The sequence below is a fragment of the Cucurbita moschata genome, unplaced genomic scaffold (assembly GCF_002738365.1).
Source record: "Cucurbita moschata cultivar Rifu unplaced genomic scaffold, Cmos_1.0 Cmo_Scf00012, whole genome shotgun sequence".
In the NCBI taxonomy this organism is placed as follows: domain Eukaryota; kingdom Viridiplantae; phylum Streptophyta; class Magnoliopsida; order Cucurbitales; family Cucurbitaceae; genus Cucurbita; species Cucurbita moschata.
Window position 1 is genome coordinate 2,436,983 of NW_019268528.1, and position 16,358 is coordinate 2,453,340.

The following is a 16,358-nucleotide window of genomic DNA, read 5'->3' on the forward strand; positions in this document are numbered from 1 at the left end:
CACGTCTTGCCTTTACTGCTATATCGGGAGTTACTCCACGTATTGCTTGACGTAAAACAGATAGTGGATTTGTTTCTGTCTTTTGTTGAATCTTTTTCATGGCTCGATAGATAATTTGATAAGCCAATGATTTTTTTCCGTGTTTCAGAATACGGTTAACCAACATGTTAACTAATCGATTACGATAAATTGGATCGGATTTTGCAATTTTTTCTTCTGCAGTACCTCGACGTGACATGAGCGTGAAAGGGGTTCAAGAATCAGTTTTCTTTTTATAAGGGCTAAAATCATTTATTTTGGCTTTTTGACCCCATATTGTAGGGTGGATCTCGAAAGATATGAAAGATCTCCCTCCAAGCCGTACATACGGCTTTCATCGAATACGACTTTCCACAGAATTCTATATGTATCTATGAGATTGAGTATGGAATTCTGTTTACTCACTTTAGCCCTCAAGCTTTTAATAGTCAGGGGTGCGTTAGCTGGGTCTTTCCTGTTCTGTTCCCGCCATGAGAAAGACAGGTATGCCCAATGCATGGAGGATTCGTTCAAACTTTCTCTTGCCTCAATAGGGGACTGTATGATTTTTTCTCCCCTAATTATATTGAATCAATAAAAAAAGAGATCAATGATACGACCTCGTATTGTTTGATCCAATAGTGATCGGGGACGAGCCCCGACTTGTATACGTCCTTGGTTTGACCTCTCGTAGTGGTCCTTGTTTTGAATAAAACGAAGGAGGACCAATCTCTCGTACTTGCTCAATGTGCTCCCCTTTCGTCGAGTGCCCTGTGTCACGGTCATGTTCGTCCAAGGCATGTTGCCCATGGCCGCATGCCCATGACAAGCCCAACCCTTTATGTCTTGTCTTTTCATATTCTAGTGTTTTACTTTTGTATTTCTACCAAATATGACGTTTTAGAAAAATCATGTCTAGGCCTGTCAGACATGAAATGCCTCAAAATGTACTATAGGAGGATACGACTAGTTGTCAACTTCTCCCTACTCAAGGTTATATACTATGAGTCATTGTTATTTCTCTCTTACTTGCTTATATAACGTCTCTTTCAAAAATCTCTCTCTACCCTCGTTTTCTAAAACCTTCTCTTAAAAGAAAGGCTAGAGGCTCGAGTATACGTCGCTTGGCCGTAGGCGATGCAAGAACGAATTGGCTTAGCTCACTTGTCGTTGGAAAGTGAGTGTCGCACAATCGCAAGTCCGCTGCCATTAAAAGTGTGATTGTGACACCCTGCTCGATTCACTGGATTTGTTGGCCTACCAAGCACTTACCCGCTGCTCTTACCACACCATATGGCGGGCTCTATGCCCATTATCCTTATTCTCCCCCTTATCTCTTTCTCTCCAAACCAATTAGGCAACTTTTGCACATAAGGAAGAGAGTATAGATACTAAAAAGGCATCAAAACAAACAAACAAAAATGGATGGAGAATCAATAAGAACAACGTCTGGTTTTAAAAAATAATATAATATAAGTTATGTTGCCAAAATGATCTCTTCCTCTTACCCAATGGCTGACTATAAATAGGTGTTTTGGGTTCCTTCACCAAACCCCCACACTCACTTTCTTCTTCCTTTCAGACTTCGGTCCATATCTGGTGTGGGCGTTAGAGCATTTTGCTATGTTGTTTTGTTGAGTTCATGGCTGACATAGCTCGTGTCACTCTTGGCCTTACTCGGCCTGGCCCAAGCAATGCCCCTAAGGTTTGTAGGACACACCAAGTTTGATGTTCATCTACTTGTTCTTCCCATTTTTTGGAAGCCTTTAGTTTGTTTGAGTTTTCTTGGATTTGAAGGGTTGAATGTTCATTTGTATATTGTCGAGGTTAATGGGTTGCGAGTATAATTAGAGATATTTATTTAACTTACACGAAATGAGAGAGTGGAGAGGCATTTCTCCCAAATGAGGCTAGAGATGGGTTAATATTCATCATCCCTGTCTCCGTCCCTGTCTCCGTCCCCTACTTAGTTTATATATTCAAGTGTGGAAAATTGTGAGATCCCACATTAGTTGGAGAGGAGAACAAAGCATTCCTCATAAGGGGGTGGAAACCTCTCCTCAATAGACGCGTTTTAAAATCGTGAAGTTGACGATGATACGTAACAGGCTAGCGGTGGTTTTGGGCTGTTACAAATGGTATCACAGCTAGACACTGGGGGGTGGTGCTAGCAAGACGATAGCCCACCAAAGAGTGAATTGTGAGATCCCACGTCCGTTGTAGAGGAGAACGAATCATTAAGGGTCCAAAAACCTCTCTCCAGAACTTCACCCTAACTGTCCATTTGAAAACGGTGAAACTGGGCCAAAGCTAATAATAACTTCTCGCTAATAAATGACTTTAAAAACGGTGAAACTGACCCAATATATTATGGGTCAAAACTAATAATATCTATTAGCGATGGCCCGCTATTACACAAATGGTAGTGTGATATTAAACATTACATTATTATTGTTTTTTTTTTCTTATAAAAAATATTATTGGATTTATTGGAATTTTTTCCGTTTTTTATTAAAAATTAATTTTTTTAAAAAAATGAATCATTAAAAAATTCTTTAAAATAAATATTCTTTTAAAGAGAAATATAAACAGATTCGAAAAATCTTTCACGGACCCGGCGAAGAATTCCTACTCGATTCTCAGATAAATTTGGTGGAAATGGAAACTGAAATAGGAGGTGAGAATCGAGAATGGATAAGACTTCCTAATCTTTATCCTAACTCGTGGACATCTCTAAGCATATGTTTATGGTGTTCATATGTTTGGCATGAAGTAGTAATAGTGTATGTTAACTGTTTGTTAAAATGCCTCACAGATAAATTTTGCTGCAAAAGACATTGATGTCTTGGAATGGAGTAGAGACTTGCTTGCTGTGGGTGTGATAGAGAAAGATGTGGAGAGGGATGAACAGGGCCACTTCAAGAATTCCCTTTTGCACAGGTTGAATGAAGCCTTGGGTGGATTGTTGGGTGAGGCTTCTTCAGAGGAAGAGTTCTCTGGAAAGTCTGCCCAATCCATTGTTCTAAGAGTTTCTGGCTTGAGATTTAAGAGGGTTGGTTTATTTGGCCTTGGCCAATCAGCTTCTAGAGCTGTGGCCTTTGTTGATCTAGGTGAGGCCATTGCAGCAGCAGCACAGGCATCTCGAGCAGCTTCACTTGCTCTAGCTCTTGCCTTCTCCGAGGACCTTTCGGATGGATCCAAGCCTGATATTGCCTCTGCCATTGCACTTGGTACCTGTTCTAATCTTTATATTACGTCGTAAAATTACTTCAAAAATTAGTCAAAAGGACGGTAGAAATTTGTAGAGCGCTGCGAGATCCCACATCGGTTGGAGAGGGAACGAAGCATTCCTTATGAGGGTGTGGAAACCTCTCCCTAGTAGATGCATTTGAAAACTGTGAGACTGACGCGATACGTAATAGTTCAAAATGGACAATATCTGTTAGCGGTGGACTTGAGCTGTTACAAATGGTATCAGAGTACACTGGACGGTGTGCTAGTGAGGACGCTGGGCCCCCTAAAATGGTGGATTGTGAGATCCCACGTCGGTTGGAGAGGGGAAGGAAGCATTCTTTATAAGGGTGTGGAAACCTCTTCCTAGTAGACGCGTTTCAAAACCATGAGGTTGTTGTTGATACGTAATGGGCCAAAGTGGACATCTATAAGTGTTGGGCTTGGACTGTTACAAATGGTATCAGAGCCAGATATCGGGTGGTGTGCTAGCGAGGACGTATGGCCCTCACGGTGGATTGTGAGATCCCACATCAGTTGGAGAGGGGAACGAAGAATTCCTCGTAAGATTAATGGAAATCTCTTCCTAGTAGACGCGTTCTAAAACCGTGAGGCTGACAACAATGCGTAATGGGTCAAAACGGACAATATCTACTAAGACTTGGGCGGTTACAAGAGCCTTCTATAAAAGTATAGAACTAAACGTTGAAGACACTGAATTTTCTATGCATCACAGGGATTGTCAAAGGAATATTTGACGACAACAGATACAAATCAAACCCCAAAATGACTCTACTTCAATCTGTGGATGTTCTTGGTCTTGGATTTGGACCTAATATGGAAAAAAAGTTGAAATATGCAGAATATGTCAGTTCTGGGATAGTTTTTGGAAAAGAACTTGTAAACTCACCTGCAAATATACTTACCCCAGGTTCCCTCCTTTCTTATGCTTTAATATCTATCATTTACTTTGAACTAATATTGAGTATCAACTTCATATAACTTGTCATTGCACTGACTTTGCTAAGTTACATCCACACATTAGGGGAATTTGCAGGAGAGGTTTTAAAGATTGCAGAGGAGTACAACGATGTTCTTTCAGCAAAAATTTTCAAAGAAGACAGAATGATAGAATTGAAGATGGGTTCCTACCTTGGTGTCACTGCAGCAGCCACTGCAAATCCTGCTCATTTTATCCACCTGTGTTACAAACCTCCCTGTGGACCTGTATTAACCAAATTGGGTTTAGTTGGTAAAGGAATTACCTTTGACAGGTGATCATTCATGAACTACCCTGATAAGTTTATTTAGCAAATGCTCAACAAATGTTTGAGTAACTTTCTGTTTTTTTCTTTCCATTAGTGGTGGCTACAACCTTAAAACAGGACCCAACAGTAACATTGAAACAATGAAAAAGGATATGGGAGGGGCAGCAGCAATCTTTGGAGCAGCAAAAGCCATTGCTGAGCTTAAACCTCTTGGTGTGGAGGTAAAGCGTTAGATCTGTGAGATCCCACATCGGTTGGGGAGGAGAACGAAACATTCTTTATATGGGTGTGGAAACCTCTCCCTAGCAAACGCGTTTTAGAAACTTTGAGAGAAAATCTAAAAGGGAAAGCCCAAAGAGGACAATATCTGCTAGCGGTAGACTTGAACTATTACAAATGGTATCAGAGCCAATTACCGAGCGGTGTGCTAGAAAGCATGTTGGGCCCCGAGGGGGATGGATTGTAAGATCCCACATCAGTTAGAGAAGAGAACGAAGCATTCCTTATAAGGGTGTGGAAACCTCTCCCTAGCATACGCGTTTTAAAAACCTTAAGGGGATCCTCAAAAGGGAAAGCCCAAAAAGGACAATATCTGCTAGCGGTGGACTTGGGTTGTTACAAGATTTGTCCCTCGTTTCCATGTCATGAAGCTCTTAACTGTGTAATAGAGATAATGGGGGCTTGTTTTCATGTTCCCCTACAGATTCATTTTGTTGTTGCTGCCTGTGAGAACATGATAAGTGCAACTGGTATGAGACCAAGTGATATTGTCACAGCTTCAAATGGAAAGACAATTGAGGTATACATTCTTGGGTTCATTGACACACAAAAAAGGATCTTTGGGATATCATCATTCATTGATTGTATCTATTTTTCATTTTTAGGTTAATAACACTGATGCTGAAGGAAGACTTACCCTTGCTGATGCATTGATATACACTTGTAAGCTGGGTGTTGATAAGGTAAATATACAATAAGTGTTCATTGGTCGGCAACCCAACCTTGTGGATTCATTATGTGAGATCCCTCGATTGGAGAGTGGAACAGGGATTGTGAGATCCCATATTGATTCGAAAGGGGAACGAGTACCAGCGAGGACATTGGCCCCGAAGAGGGTGAATTGTGAGATCCCCTATCGGTTGGAGAGAGGAACGAAGCATTCTTTATAAGGGTGTGGAAACCTCTCCCTAGCAAATGCATTCTAAAATCTTGAGAGAAAATTTGGAAGGGAAAGCCCAAAGAAGACAATATTTGCTAGCAGTGGACTTGGGCTGTTACAAATGCTATCAGAGCCGGACATCGGGCTATGTGCAGTGAGGAGGCTAAACCCCGAAGGGTGGTGGACACCAGGCGGAGTGCCAGTGAGGACACTAGGCCCTGAAGGGGGTCGATTAGGGGGTCCCACATCGATTGGAGAGGAGAACGACTACCAGTGAGGACACTGGACTCTGAAGAGGGTGGATTATGAGATCCCACATTGGTTGGAGGGAGGACGAAACATTCTTTATAAGGGTGTGGAAACTTCTCCCAAACAGACGCGTTTTAAAAACCTTGAAGGAAAGTCCAAAGAGGACAATATCTGTTAGTAGTGGGCTTGAATTACATACCTAATGCAACATCAAATTCCTTTGCAGATTATAGACCTGGCTACTCTAACTGGTGCTTGTATAACTGCTCTTGGGCCTTCAGTTGCAGGTACAATAATCTTCATAACATCCTATTCTTCATGCTTAATTTGAAGATAAGAACATGTGAATGTGTTTCATGTGAGTTGTTTCCAGGTGCCTTTACACCAAACGAAGAGCTAGCAACAGAGGTATTTGCTGCTGCAGAGAGGAGTGGTGAGAAGATATGGAGGTTGCCAATGGAGGAAAGCTATTGGGAGTTCATGAAATCAGGCGTGGCTGATATGATCAACACTGGTCCTGGTCAAGGCGGTGCTATCACAGGCGCTCTGTTTCTGAAGCAGGTGGGTATCATCTTCAAACGTTCTTTCATGTTCTTACCTACCAAATGATATCATAAAGAGCTGTAGATGCATAGATAGATACCCACTAACTTGGAAGTTTGTGTGTGTAGTTTGTTGATGAGAATGTCCAATGGATGCACCTTGACATGTCTGGCCCTATTTGGGATGCCAGGAAGAGTATTGCAACTGGATTTGGTGTCTCCACGCTTGTGGAGTGGGTTATGAAGAACTCTTCTTAAGAGGTCCAAGAGTGGCAAGAACCTCAATATTAATTCAACAGTTCTAAGTGCATCTTATGAGTTTTCAATCTGAATAAAACTTGTGTCTAAGTAATATCAATAAAGCACCCGAGTTTCTCTTATCGTGCGTTTCGTTAGACTTTTGATCCAGTCATAATTACGAACAATTCGTTTATAATATGACTATATCCATGACATAACGTGTCCGATAGCACATAAGAGTGCAACTCTAAATCTATGGTGTACTTCAAACATGCACTTTAGACACAGTTTTAGTATTGGTTACTTAAAACTCGAGCTCAATCCTCTAAGTTAAGATTCTAAATTTGTGTCAAACACCCACAAAATTGGATAAAAAGAACGAGAAATTATTATTTGTTTCAAACGAGAAGTTAAACAAGCAACCTAGAATTATAATGTTAAAAAAGCATATAAAATGACATTTTGAAGTTACATAGACCTAATACTAATGTCATATTTGAAAGGAACGTTTTTTTATTCATATTCTTATCTGTCAATCTGAACATAGTTTAGTGAATAAGATATCGTTTATCATTTTAAAGCTCGTTGCTTTGATTCAAGTCTTTTTTCAAAACTTCGTTAAAAAGTTTTAAAACTCCTTCCATCCGACATTGGTGCATTTAAGTTTGCCAAGTGTTTGTGCGTCAATAGTGGGCACGTGGATGTTTATTCCATGTCTCCTCATTGTTTCCTGGCTTACCATCGTCCATATGGTCCCATGGTTATATGTAAAATATATCCATTTATTACTAAAGTTGTAACAGTCCAAGTCCACCCATAGTAGATATTGTCTTTATTGAGCTTTCCCTCTCGGGCTTCCCTTCAAAGTTTTTAACACACGCCTGCCAGTGAGAAGTTTCACACCAATATTCAAATATTAACCTTCCTCGCCTATAACTTCCTTTTTTTAATTACCCATTCTTAAAACGTTTTAAAAAATCAACAAAGATAAATAAATAAATAAAAGTAACTTTTAAAATTTTGATTTTATTTAAAAAAAAACTGAAAAAATAAATATAATTTTAAAAAACAGAAAAAACAAAAAAATTAAATGGTTATGAAAAAAAAAATTAAATGTTTTTTTTTGAAGTAAAAATAATAAATTTAATTTTAAAAGAGTATAAATAATGAAAAGGCACCAAAACAAACAAACAATAATGTATGGAGAATGAACAATAACAACACAAAACATGTGGTTTTGAAAATTAATATAATAAAAATTATGTTATCTTTTCCAAATTGATCTCTTCCTCTTTGCCAATGGCACATTATAAATAAGTTTTCGAGATGTTTACGGCGGTTTACGATTATTTTAAGTGAATTAGGTAAAGTTAGTTTCGTAAATAGTTTTTAAATTTGATGTTATAGAACATTTTAGGTGATTTTGGGCCATGACGAACAGAATAAGCTGCTCCTAGCTAAAAAAAACTTAAGTATATCGAGTTAGGTCAACGCAATAGGTGAACTTACTATTGAAACGTCTACAAGCTAGATTGGATGAAGTGGCTGAAGCATGAATATCACACAGGAAGGTTACGTAACGTGTGACACTCCTAAGTGATATTAATTTAAGTTATGATATGCTAGTGATCTGATTGTAGAACACATTTGTTATATTAATATGATTACGTTTATGCCCTGTGAGATACTATGAATTACCATGCATGACGAGCGTGAATAAAAGACGATGAATAACCTTATCGTCATGATCTCCATAACTCATCTCTCAATGTTAGTGAATCTTATTTCTCGAAAAGCCAACATACCTAAAACTACCTGAAGTAAGAGAAGAAAGCAAAGCAAACACAAGGGCTTTTTTCAAATCCTCCTCATCTTCCTTCTTCTTTGTGCACGTCTCATATAGATTACATGTCGTGATAAATATGGAAGTATTTTGTGCATCATTTTATCAAATCATGATTTTTAACGTGGCATCTCATGCATGTTATATGTCAAACGAGTATGGATTACTTCTCCGGTATGTTACATACGAATGCATACATTAAGATATTATATGCACTCCTTTATTTTTCTTTGATTTTTGATAGCGTCAGCAAGCACTAGCCCATAGTGAGGCTTAGAGATACGTTTATGAGCTTGCTTAGTGAGTTCGTATATGTGAGTGAGCCCTACAATGCATCTAACCCCAGTCAAAAATGAAAGTAAAGCCCAAAGTTGACTCCAAGTATATGAGAGGTACATAGAACTGAGACCACGTTTAAATGAGAGTGATCATAAGAATATGAGGACTAAGAAAGATTTAAAACAATTGAAAGTTGCTACCTATACCAAACGGTCCACCTTCCTTTTCGATGGCCAATCATAAGAATTCCATAGTTAAGCATGATTTGCTCGAAGCAATTTTAGGCTAGGTAACCTCTTGAAAATTTTCCTAAAATACATGTGAGTGAGGAAAAAATATGTTGAAATGACTCGTGTTGGTTTGTGAGGATAGTTTTCGTTCTTAGAAGTAAAGAGTAAGTAAGTTGACCATGTTGTAAGGGAATTCCGATGCCATCAGGTGCCGAATCTAAATTTCGGATCCTGATCTAAATCTTGGACATGGGTCTTAGAGCGATACCTGTTTCAATAAGATGTGATTTAAGGGTGAACTAAGAGATGGAAGCTGGCGGACATATGACACCTAAAAAGAAGAGTACATGAATAAACTGAGACTACATTCGAAGATGGAACACAACCAAATCCAAATTCCAAATCCTTATCTAAACGGAAGTAAATCTCCTTTAATTATAATTGAACAATAAAAAAATATTTTATATTAATCCCAAAACTTATAAATATGCACTACTATTCATAACATGCACTTCAAACACGATTTTCACCTTATATCTTTATTTTGCCAACAAATATGAAAATATGACTAAAAAATAAATAAAGAATTTACATATTACATTAAAAACAAAATTGAAAATTTTGAAATATTCAAGACGAAATTGAAAAAATTGAAAAAATAACTAATAATAAGCATTAATCATATATTTGACATAAATAAAAATTGAATTTAAAATCATTAAAGAATCTAATTTCATGACAATATTAAAAGTGGTTGAAAATAAATTAAATTATAAAAACGAAAAAATATTATTATTATTTGTTCAGCTTGTATCCCTTATAGAATAAATCAAACATTGTGACCGTTAAAAACGAGTAAAATAATTTTTTTTTATGAATTTTAATTCATTTTAAAATATTAAATTAAAAAAACATAGGAAGTCAAAAAGTAAGAAGACTAAGATAGTACTCAAGCCAACTTTATAATAATAATCGAGAAACACATGTTTATTTCTATGCCAGTCTTAATTTAGATAAGTGGATTAAAATATATATCATTGATTAAAAGGTTAAAAAAAGATTCTCGTAAACTATTTTATGTTCATCTTTACCAAGATGATCTCTTCCTCTTAGCCAATGGCTGACTATAAATAAGTGTTTGGGATCTTTCACCAAACCACCACATTCACTTTCTTCTTCTGATACTTCATTTTGATTTGTTCTTGTGTTGAGGGAGTTGAGTTCATGGCTGATACACCAAATGATACTCTTGGCCTTACTCGTCCTGGCCCAAGCAATGCCCCTAAGGTTCGTACGACACACCAAATTTAATGCTCGTCTATTTGTTCTTGCATTTTCTTCCCATTTCCACCTCTGGAAGCTGTAATATCCCACATTAGTCGGGGAGGAGAACAAAACACCCTTTCAAGGGTGTGGAAACCTTCCCCTAGTAGACGCATTTTAAAGCCTTGAGGGAAGCCCGAAAGGGAAAGCCCAAAGAGGACAATATCTGCTAGTGGTGGATCTGGGTCGTTACAAATGGTATTAGAGCCAGACACCGGACGATGTGCCAGCCTTCTCGCTGTCCCCGAAAGGGGGTAGACACAAGGCGGTGTGCCGGTAAGGACGCTGGGCCCCAAAGGAGAGTGGATTTGGAAGGGATCTCACATCGATTGGAGAAAGGAATGAGTGCCGAGGGCACTAGGCCCCGAAGGGGGGTGGATTATGATGTTCCACATTGGTTGGGGAGGAGAACAAAACACTCTTTTATAAGGGTGTAGAAACCTTTCCCTAACAGACGCGTTTTAAAACATTGAGGAAAAGTCCAAAGAAGACAATATCGAGTAGTAGTGGATCTGAGTCGTTACAGAAGCCCTTCAAAGTGTTCATATATTTGCCATAAAGTAGTAATAGAGTATGTTAACTGTTTCTTAAAATGCCTAGCAGATAAATTTTGCTGCAAAAGACATTGATGTCTTGGAATGGAGTGGAGACTTGCTTGCTGTGGGTGTGATAGAGAAAGATGTGGAGAGGGATGAAGAGGGCCACTTCAAGAATCCCCTTTTGCACAGGTTGAATGAAGCCTTGGGTGGATTGTTGGGTGAGGCTTCTTCAGAGGAAGAGTTCTCTGGAAAGTCTGCCCAATCCATTGTTCTAAGAGTTTCTGGCTTGAGATTTAAGAGGGTTGGTTTATTTGGCCTTGGCCAATCAGCCTCTAGAGCTGTAGCCTTTGTTGGTCTAGGTGAGGCCATTGCAGCAGCAGCACAGGCATCTCGAGCTGCTTCACTTGCTGTCGTTCTTGCCTTCTCCGAGGACCTGTCGGATGAATCCAAGCTTGACATTGCCTCTGCCATTGCAGTTGGTACCTCTTCTAATCTTTATACTATGTCCTAAAATTATTTTTAAAAAAACGGTAGAGTATTTGTAGAGAGGTGTGAGATCTCACAACGGTTAGAGAGGGGAATTGAAAACCTCTCTCTAATAGACGTGTTTTAAAACTATGAAACTAACGACGATACGTAATGGACTAAAGTAAACAATATCTGCTAGTGATAGACTTGGGCCGTTACAAATGGTATCAGAGCCAGACATCAGGCGATATGTTAGCGAGGACGCTGGCCCCAAGAAGGTAGATGTGAGATCCCACATCGGTTGGAGATGGAGAGGGAAACAAAACATTCTTTATAAGGGTGTGGAGACCTCTTCCTAATAGACGCGTTTTAAAACCGTGAGGTTGACGGCGATACGTAATAGGTCAAAGCGAACGATATCTGTTAGTGGTGGACTTGGGCTATTTACAAATGGTATCAACCCAGATACCGTACAGTGTGCCAGTGAATATTGGACCCCAAAAAAGGGTGGATTGTGAAATCCCACATCGATTAGAGAGGGAACAAACCATTTCTTATAAGTGTGTGGAAATCTCTTCCTAGTATACACGTTTTAAAACCGTGAGGCTGATGACAATACGTAACAGCCCAAAGCGGACAATATCTACTAGCGGTGGACTTGGACTGTTACAAATGGTATGAAAGCCAGACATCGGGCAATGTGCCAGCGAGGACGCTAAGCCCCTAAAAAAGTGGATTGTTTGATCTTGCATCAGTTAGAGAGAGGAACGAAGCATTCCTTATAAGAGTGAAAACCTCTTTCTAATAGACACATTTCAAAATCATGAGGCTGATAGCGATCCATAACGTGCCAAAGCGAACATCATCTGCTAGTAATAGACTTCAGCCAAAGTATAGAACTAAACGTTGAAGACACTGAATTTTCTATGTATCACAGGGATTGTCAATGGGATATTTGACGACAACCGATACAGATCAGACCCCAAAATGACTCTACTTGAATCCGTGAATGTTCTTGGTCTTGGATCTGGACCTGATATGGAAAAAAAGTTAGAATATGCAGAATATGTCAGTTCTGGGATTGTTTTTGTAAAAGAACTTGTAAATTCACCTGCAAATGTACTTACCCCAGGTTCGCTCCTTTCTTATGCTTTAATATCTAACATTTACTTTCTTGCTATTGGACAATGGTAACATGTCATAGCATTTATTTTATGATTATAAAGCATACATGGTACTGACCTTGCTAAATTGCATCCACACATTAGGGGAATTGGCAGAAGAGGTTTCAAAGATTGCCGAGAAGTACAACGATGTTCTTTCAGCAAAAATTTTCAAAGAAGACAGAATGATAGAATTGAAGATGGGTTCCTACCTTGGTGTCACTGCAGCAGCCACTGCAAATCCTGCTCATTTTATCCACCTGTGTTACAAACCTCCCTGTGGACCTGTATTAACCAAATTGGGTTTAGTTGGTAAAGGAATTACCTTTGACAGGTGATCCATTCATGAACTACCCTGATACGTTTCTTTAGCAAATTCTCAACAAATGTTCGAGTAACTCTCTGACTTCTTCTTTCAATTAGTGGTGGCTACAACCTTAAAACAGGACCCAACAGTAGCATTGAAACAATGAAGAATGATATGGGAGGGGCTGCAGCAATTTTTGGAGCAGCAAAAGCCATTGCTCAACTTAAACCTCCTGGGGTAGAGGTAAAGGCATTAGATCTGTCACTCCTTTCCATGTCATTAAGCTCTTAATTGTCCAATAGATCTAATATTTGTTGTTCCTCCTGGGCTTGTTTTCTGGTTCCCGAACAGATTCATTTTGTTGTTCCTGCCTGTGAAAACATGATAAGTGCAACTGGCATGAGACCAAGTGATATCGTCACAGCTTCAAATGGAAAGACAATTGAGGTACACATTCTTGGGTTCATTGACCCACAAAAAAGGATCTTTGGGCGATCATCATTCATTGATTGTATCTGTTCTGTATTTTCAGGTTAACAACACAGATGCTGAAGGAAGACTTTGCCTTGCTGATGCTTTGTTCTACACTTGTAACCTGGGTGTTGAAAAGGTAAATATACAATAAGATAGTATTGGAAATTTTATAATGTTCATTGATCGTTAACCTTGTGAATTCATTATGTGAGATCACAAGGAACCAGCGATAACATTGTGCCTAAAGGAGGGGATTGTGAGATCCCTCGTCGGTTGGAGAGGGGAAAAAACATTCGTCAGTTGGAGAGGGAAACAAAACATTTTTTATAAGGGTGTGAAAACCTCTCCCTAAGACGCGTTTTGAAAACTTAAAGGAGAAGCCCGGAAGGAAAAGTCCAAAAGGACAATATCTGCTAGCGATCACATTGGGCCCTAAAGGAGGGGATTGTGAGATCCCTCTCGGTTGGAGAGAGGAACAAAACATTCTTTATAAGGGACGCGCTTTAAAAACTTTAAGGAGAAACCCGGAAGAGAAAGTCCAAAGAAGACAATATCTGCTAGCGGTGGGCTTGGGCTGTTACAGATTAGATATCTAATGCAACATCAAAATGCTTTGCAGATTATAGACCTGGCTACTCTAACCGGTGCTTGTATAATAGCTCTTGGGCCTTCAGTTGCAGGTATGAGTAATCTTCAAAACATCTTATTCTTCATGCTTCATTTGAAGGTAAGAACATGTGATTGTGTTTCATGTGTGTGTTTCCAGGTGCCTTTACACAAAATGAAGATCTAGCAAAAGAGGTAATTGATGCTGCAGAGAGGAGTGGCGAGAAGATATGGAGGCTGCCAATGGAGGAAAGTTATTGGGAGTCAATGAAATCAGGCGTGGCTGATATGATCAACACTGGTCCTGGTCAAGGCGGTGCTATCACAGGCGCTCTGTTTCTGAAGCAGGTATTTGTCACTCATGTTCTTACCAACCAAATGATATCTTAAAGGGCTCTTAGATAGACATATAGATACCCACTAACTTGGAAGTTGGTTTGTGTAGTTTGTTGCTGACAATGTCCAATGGATGCACCTGGACATTGCTGGTCCCGTTTGGAATGCCAGGAAGAGAATTGCAACTGGATTCGGTGTGTCCACACTTGTGGAGTGGGTTCTAAAGAATGCTTCTTAAGAGGTTCAGGCATGGCAAGGACCTCAACAATAAATCAACAACTCTAAGGTGGATGCTAAGAGTTTTCAAGGGTCGCAGCATTGAGAAATCAATCTAAATAAAAGTTATGCTAAGTATTAGTAATATCAATAAAGACTCTTGTTAAGGATTCTTGGCAATTCTTAGTGTTTTAGACTTTTCTATCATGCGTTTCCTTGGTGTATGTATACACCTTCCCCTAAATCTATTTCCTCATTTGCTATCACAATATGCTTCACTGAGAACAACTGAAAGAATACATGATGGTAATATAAAATAAAAATAAGAAGCAAGAAAAGCTAGCCAACAAAACACAAAATTACAGATTAGACTCCAACTCAAAAGAATGAGAGATGGACGACGATGAGTAATATTTTGAATGAGAGATGGACGATGATGAGTAATATAACAATCCAAGTCTACCAGTAGAAGATATTGTCTTCTTTGAACTTTCCCTTTCCAACCGATGTGAGATCTCACAATCCACCCCCTTGGGGACCCACCTAGCACCCTCACTGACATACCTGCCGATACTCTAATACCATTAGTAACCGTCTAAGTCCACCCTTAGCAAATACTATTCTTCTCTTTAGACTTTTTCTTTCGAACCCATGTGATATCTCATTCCAAATAACAAAATCTTATAAAAGATCCAGGAAATGAAGATCACGATGATAAATGTCACCTTTAGGGAAAGGAATGAATGAAGATCACCTTTAGTCTACAAGCAACAAAACAAGGGGAACAGGTGATAAATGAAGAATAGGGTGCACGAAGAACCTGTCGGTGGAAGACTTTCCAATGGAAAAAATGTTAGGAATCACGACTCTCCACAATAGTATGATATTGTCCACTTTGAGCATAAACTCTCATGGCTTTGCTTTGGGCTTCCCCAAAAGGTCTCATACCAATGGAGATAGTATTTCTCACTTATAAACCCCATGATCATTCCCTAAATTAGCCAAGGTGAGACTCACTCCCAATAATCCTCAACAATGCTCCCCTCGAACAAAGTACACTATAAGCCTCCCCTGAGGCTTATGAAGCTCTCGAATAGTCTCCCCTTAATCAAGGCTTGACTCCTTTATCTGGAGCCCTCGAACAAAGTACACCCCCTTTGTTCGACACTTTAGTCACTTTTGACTATACTTTCGAGGCTCACAATTCTTTGTTCGATATTTGAGGATTCTATTAACATGACTAAGTTTAGGGCATGGCTCTGATACCATGTTAGTAATCAGGACTCTCCACAATGGTATGATATTGTCCACTTTAAGCATAAGCTCTCGTGGCTTTGTTTTGGAATTCGCCAAACGGCCTCGTACCAATGGAGATAGTATTACTCACTTAATGGAGATAGTATTACTCACTTAATGGAGATAGTATTACTCACTTATAAACTCATGATCTTCCACTGAATTAACCAACGTGGGACTTACTCCCAATAATCCTCAACAAAAAATTGATGAGATCTTCCTAATAAGTTCATTTTCTCTGTTTCTTCTCTTACCCTTCTTCTCCCTCCTCTGTCTCTCAAGATCACTCTTGCCGGCATTGTCATTTGTATTAACTACTCGTTTGACAAAGTAATGACGAACTTAAATGAGCACAAGTCATATCTGATTCCTTCGATTGACTTAATGGTTCCGAAAAAAAGACAAATATAGGGAACTCCTTCCATTAGGGAACTGCAGTGTTTGGCTGGAAAAGACAGAGTAAGCAACATTGACAACTCACCTTTATATTTGGACATACTTAATCAAATAGTAATTTGATGAGACAAAATTGCTATTGCAGGTAACTGAAAGTGTTTGTTCATTGACGAGA

The 16,358-nt window shown here is 39.1% G+C and overlaps 2 protein-coding genes across 2 annotated transcripts; both read left to right on the top strand.

Moving 5' to 3' along the window:
* Positions 1-1,628: 1,628 nt before the first annotated feature.
* Positions 1,629-6,851, top strand: LOC111450255 (leucine aminopeptidase 2, chloroplastic-like). Its single transcript, XM_023090278.1, has 10 exons — positions 1,629-1,723; positions 2,834-3,248; positions 3,986-4,180; positions 4,295-4,523; positions 4,612-4,738; positions 5,221-5,316; positions 5,402-5,479; positions 6,152-6,212; positions 6,299-6,486; positions 6,597-6,851. The coding sequence occupies exons 1-10, from the start codon at positions 1,661-1,663 to the stop codon at positions 6,723-6,725; spliced, it is 1,581 nt and encodes a 526-aa protein (XP_022946046.1). The 5' UTR covers positions 1,629-1,660; the 3' UTR covers positions 6,726-6,851.
* A 3,317-nt stretch (positions 6,852-10,168) lies between these two features.
* LOC111450256 (leucine aminopeptidase 2, chloroplastic-like) lies at positions 10,169-14,897 on the top strand. Its single transcript, XM_023090280.1, has 10 exons — positions 10,169-10,346; positions 10,986-11,400; positions 12,327-12,521; positions 12,658-12,886; positions 12,976-13,102; positions 13,211-13,306; positions 13,392-13,469; positions 13,953-14,013; positions 14,100-14,287; positions 14,385-14,897. Exons 1-10 carry the CDS (start codon positions 10,284-10,286, stop codon positions 14,511-14,513), a joined length of 1,581 nt encoding a protein of 526 aa, XP_022946048.1. The 5' UTR covers positions 10,169-10,283; the 3' UTR covers positions 14,514-14,897.
* Positions 14,898-16,358: the final 1,461 nt, after the last annotated feature.

What these genes read in the sequence shown, in the direction of transcription:
- LOC111450255 (XM_023090278.1), top strand. Translation starts at nt 1,661, where the DNA reads ATGGCTGACATAGCTCGTGTCACTCTTGGCCTTACTCGGCCTGGCCCA. An exon ending in TGCCTCTGCCATTGCACTTG is followed by an intron (nt 3,249 to 3,985) that starts GTACCTGTTCTA and finishes TATGCATCACAG; the next exon opens with GGATTGTCAAAGGAATATTT. An exon ending in TCTTGGGCCTTCAGTTGCAG is followed by an intron (nt 6,213 to 6,298) that starts GTACAATAATCT and finishes AGTTGTTTCCAG; the next exon opens with GTGCCTTTACACCAAACGAA.
- LOC111450256 (XM_023090280.1), top strand. Translation starts at nt 10,284, where the DNA reads ATGGCTGATACACCAAATGATACTCTTGGCCTTACTCGTCCTGGCCCA. An exon ending in AAAGGAATTACCTTTGACAG is followed by an intron (nt 12,887 to 12,975) that starts GTGATCCATTCA and finishes TCTTTCAATTAG; the next exon opens with TGGTGGCTACAACCTTAAAA. An exon ending in CAAATGGAAAGACAATTGAG is followed by an intron (nt 13,307 to 13,391) that starts GTACACATTCTT and finishes CTGTATTTTCAG; the next exon opens with GTTAACAACACAGATGCTGA.